Genomic DNA, 4,234 nt, shown 5'->3' with positions numbered 1-4,234 from the left:
GCCATACCCCGTGGGCTTGAACTGCCACAAGGGAGATCTAGCATGGATATTAGAATGAGCTTTCTAAGTCTAAGCTTGTCACTCGGGGCTGCCCCCTCCTCCTTCCTGGAGCACCTTTGCCAGCTTCCCCATTCCTTGACCGTGAGCACAAACTAGCTTCGCTCTTTAAGCCCTTCCAAGCCTAATGGTAGTAATATTTAAAGGACTGGAACGCCAGCTCTATCTCCCTGCTCAGGCACTCCTGTTACTACAGCACCTGCACCCATCTTCCTCTTCAAAGCTTCATGGTCACAGCTCCCAGAAGGGAGGCCAGTCTTGTTTCCTTCATGTTACAAATGGAGACCCAAAGCCCAGATCTTCAGAAGCACCGACTGCCTTTGAGGAGCTGGGCCTGAGAGCTTTGCCCAAGATCACATGGGAAGTGCGTGGCAGCACTAGGAACTGAACCCTGGTCCCCTAGTGCTCAGGCCATTGGACGCTCCCTCCTCCTCCATCTCAGCATCACAAACTTGGGAGGTGTTGATACCACCACACACCTCTGCTACTTGAGGGTCCAACAGATGCCCTGACATGCATCTTGGAGCTTGCTGTGCCAGGCCACCGCTTATGCACAGAGCTTCATGCAAGTCTCCACAAGGTTGCCACACTGTCCTCCTCCAAATACCACCTCAAAACTCTCTCCTCACTGGCACCCTGAGCTAATCCCACTCCATCTCCTTGTTGTTTGTACCAGGCATCTCTTATCCTAAAATGGAAGACTTCCAGGGCAGGGAGGAGAGGTCCAGGTGGGGCCAGCTCAGAGATAGAAAGATTGAATGCTTTTGTATTCTGAGTCTCGAAAGAGGTCCTGATCTGGGACAGGGGCTTGTCTGGGTGTGGCTGAATCATCAGGCAGGTACCATGCTTGGTGGATTTTATCACAAGATTGAAGCCTAATCTGACATTTCTGCTGAGATGAGAATCAAAGGAGAATCCACTGCATGCTTCTACAGCCGAGTCAGCTCTTGCAGATGGGATGGGATGGGCAAAGCCCCTGACTACAGGCCCAGTCCTCCGCTCCTATTCAGCCTTGACCCCTAGAACTCCACCAGATCAGGACCTCTATCCAGACTCAGAATACAAAAGCATTCAACCTTTCTATCTCTGAGCTGGCCCCATCTGGACCTCTCCTCCCTGCCTTGAAAGTCTTCCATTTTAGGAGGAGAGATGCCTGGTGCAAACAACAAGGAGATGGAGTGGGATTAGCTCAAGGTGGCAGTGAGGGGAGATTTTTGAGGAGGTATTTGGTGGTGAGCAACAGGGTCCAGAGAAAATGCCCCCCACCTTGCATGTTATCAAGGCCAGGTGGGTGCCTGCTACCACAGCTGCTAACAAGGGAGTGTAAGAGGGGAGGAGTAACTGAGAGAGGGAGACAGGATCAAACTAGTGGAAGAAGCTGCAGCTGACTCCATCCAGATGTGGGGCACAGTCGGGTTTGCCCTTTCCCACTCTGTGGCTCATTGTGATGACTTTGCTTTCTCCAAGTACATCATTCTCCCCAATTTACCAAAGTTGTGTTGGCTTGCACTACACAAAGGGCCCTTTCTCCAGACAGCCCATCAAGGGGACCTGCATCAAAAACTCAAACCCAAAGCTCTCATTGCATCGGGATATTTTATTAATTCAGAAGATGGAATGGACTGTAACAAGCCTGGGTCAATTCACGTGGCGGCATCTGCTTGCTGCTTGAATTCATACCTGGAGCCACAGCCCCCACACACTTAAGTTCAGTGAGCCCTTGTTTGCAATATAGAGCCTATGACACACAGCTGAAGTGTTTAGTCCACGCAGCAGGGAGCAGTGGTGCAACATTACTGCAGTGTAGACAGCGTTTCAGTGAGGACCAACAGGGTAAGGCAGCTGAGCTCCAGGACCAAAAGAAGCCACCCGCCGTCTGCTTTTGTTCGCATTCATCGAGTCAGGGAGTCTGAGTTCAGTGTACGAAAGATGGAACTGATCCCCACAAGAACCTTTATTCCTCACTGACAAAGCAGCCATTGGAGTGAGTGAATGGTGATATCTCCTTACCACATCTTGGAAGCAAAAATAAGGCCTCCAAGGAAATATCCATGGACACTTCCCACCTGCTGCTCACACAGGTCATCCCCAGGTGTCATTGTCACTCTATGGAAAAGCAAGTGAATGAGCACTTCTCTGGCATCCAAAAACACGCTAAAAACATGGCTCTGAAAGGAGCCATCCAGTTAGTTCAGTGCCTGGCTTGCATGAAGTCAAAAGCACTCCAGATCCAGCTGGGAAAAGGTCTCCCAAATATAAAAGTAGAGTAAAAACTAAACTCCTTTAAGCCAGAAATTCAACTCTGGTTTTATGTGCTTCCAGTCTGGGGGACGAACTGCTTCTGAAGACAGGTACAGGCGTGGTACTGAGGCCCAGGGAGTCTCTCCCCCGCAGGCTGGCTCCCCGCGTGATGAGGTCAGCGTAGCCCTCCTTGTGGGAGAAGGCATAGCTGGACCGCCGCTGCATGGAGCCTCTCTGGAAGTGCGCGCGCAGTTCTACCATGTCCCTTTCCAGCCGCATGTCCTTCATGCGAATCTGATACAAGAGGAGGAAAGAGGGATAAAGAAGAGAAACATCAGGACCCCCATTGGATCCCTTCTGAAGATCAGCCAGCAGGCCCCAGAGCACACAGGGACAGCCCCCAGGCTTGAGAGATGGAAGCTGTCCTGGTGGTTAAGGCCCCAAACTGAGACAGGGGCTTCAGTGCCCACCTTGGCCCCAGCCCAGGGACACAATGCCTTGACACCAATGTAGCTGCCCTTTACACTAGAATAAAGAAGTGGACAAACAGTTCCCCTTCCCCTGGGGAATTTTGCTCAATCCACTGCAGATTTACCCCTGAAAGAGTCAAAGGTACAACCACATTGGTGTAAGTACCATATGTCTGCAGTCTTATCCCAGGAAAGCCATTTGCTCCATGCCAGCTAGCTATTATCAGTTGCCTGCCACATCATGACAAAGTGCAGTAGTAGCAGCCTACTAGCTCCTTGGGGCAGGGACTCTCACTGTGCATACATGCAGCTCCCAGCATAACAGGACTCTGATCATAACCGGGATCTCCTGGTGCTACTGTCATACAACGAAAAGACTCCCCCTGAGACTGGGGCCTCATTCCCCTACTGACTCTCGAAAGATTTAAGCAGGGACCACTGTTTGATCTCAGAGACTCCCTGGGCCAGCCTAGCTAAGCTCCACAGAAACAAATGGGCTAACAGTGGAGGAGCTGACATCTGCACTTGAGTCCAGACATCCCCTAACACCAACAGGTGGGACTAGTGCCTTGCCTCCCAGCGGCTGGAGACACCTGCCTGCAGCCTATTCCTTTGCCAGCTGCAGAACAGCTGTATCCATAAGGGAATGGTTTGCTGGGCTCAGCAGCAAGTTACTACCAATTAGACACCCCATGCCAGGCGTTCAAACCCCAGCAGGACCAGCTCAGTTCTCCTCCTGCCTGGGAGGCCTGCATAATGAATGTCCCCTGTAGTCCTGATGAGAGGAAGAAGTTACCCCAAAATGCTGCTCCTGGGTACATGACAGCTGCATTCCTGGGCTCCTGACCTAAGCAAACCTCACACTGACCTCAGGGGGAGCTTAGTAAGTCCAGGTTGCTGGACTGGGCCCCATTTTTGGACACTTTGGAAATTAAAACACCTTAGAGAGACAAGTGCTTTCATTCCCTGCACCACTGCTCTCTGCCACTGAGACCACCAGCACAAACAGTGTCAAGACCCCTGCAAGAATAGCTGTTCCAGGATGGCACCATCCAGTAATCAGGGTCTGGAACATTGGCCATGACACTGAATTGGGACCCATGCTGCTGTGGATTAAAATAGGGAAGAAGACCTGCCCCAGCAATGAGGCAATGCCTGAAGGGTACTGGTATGGATATTCCTGTTTCCCAGGCATTTCAGGGATGAAACAGATTCACTGGCCATGTTCTCATGGCAATAGTACAATGCTCCACAAAGGCTCGCTCTTGATTAGGAAGCAGAGCAGCCATTCCTGCATAGTGCTGTGGAGTACAAATTAGCACTGCTGGGTGACAGGTACTAGCAATTAGCCCACCCCAACACGCTGTGTCTGAAGTCAAAGCTGCCCAGAACAATACATCTGCCGTGTGGACATGGCTACTGCATCTGCTCTGGGGACACTTGGCTGTTCCTGAAACAGTCAAACA

The 4,234-nt window shown here is 51.3% G+C and overlaps 1 protein-coding gene across 1 annotated transcript in view; it reads right to left on the bottom strand.

The window, feature by feature from the left end:
* Positions 1-1,728: 1,728 nt before the first annotated feature.
* ATP8B3 (ATPase phospholipid transporting 8B3) overlaps positions 1,729-4,234 on the bottom strand; it is a 45,600-nt gene continuing 43,094 nt past the window's right edge. Inside the window, exon 28 of the mRNA XM_014521575.2 lies at positions 1,729-2,592. Within this exon, the coding sequence (XP_014377061.1) occupies positions 2,341-2,592 (252 nt within the window). The 3' untranslated portion in view covers positions 1,729-2,340. The remainder of the gene's footprint in view (positions 2,593-4,234) is intronic.

This window comes from Alligator sinensis, unplaced genomic scaffold (genome assembly GCF_000455745.1).
Source record: "Alligator sinensis unplaced genomic scaffold, ASM45574v1 scaffold103_1, whole genome shotgun sequence".
Classification (NCBI taxonomy): Eukaryota; Metazoa; Chordata; order Crocodylia; family Alligatoridae; genus Alligator; species Alligator sinensis.
The sequence above is the reverse complement of the archived record's forward strand: the minus strand, read 5'-3'. Positions and strand labels throughout refer to the sequence as shown.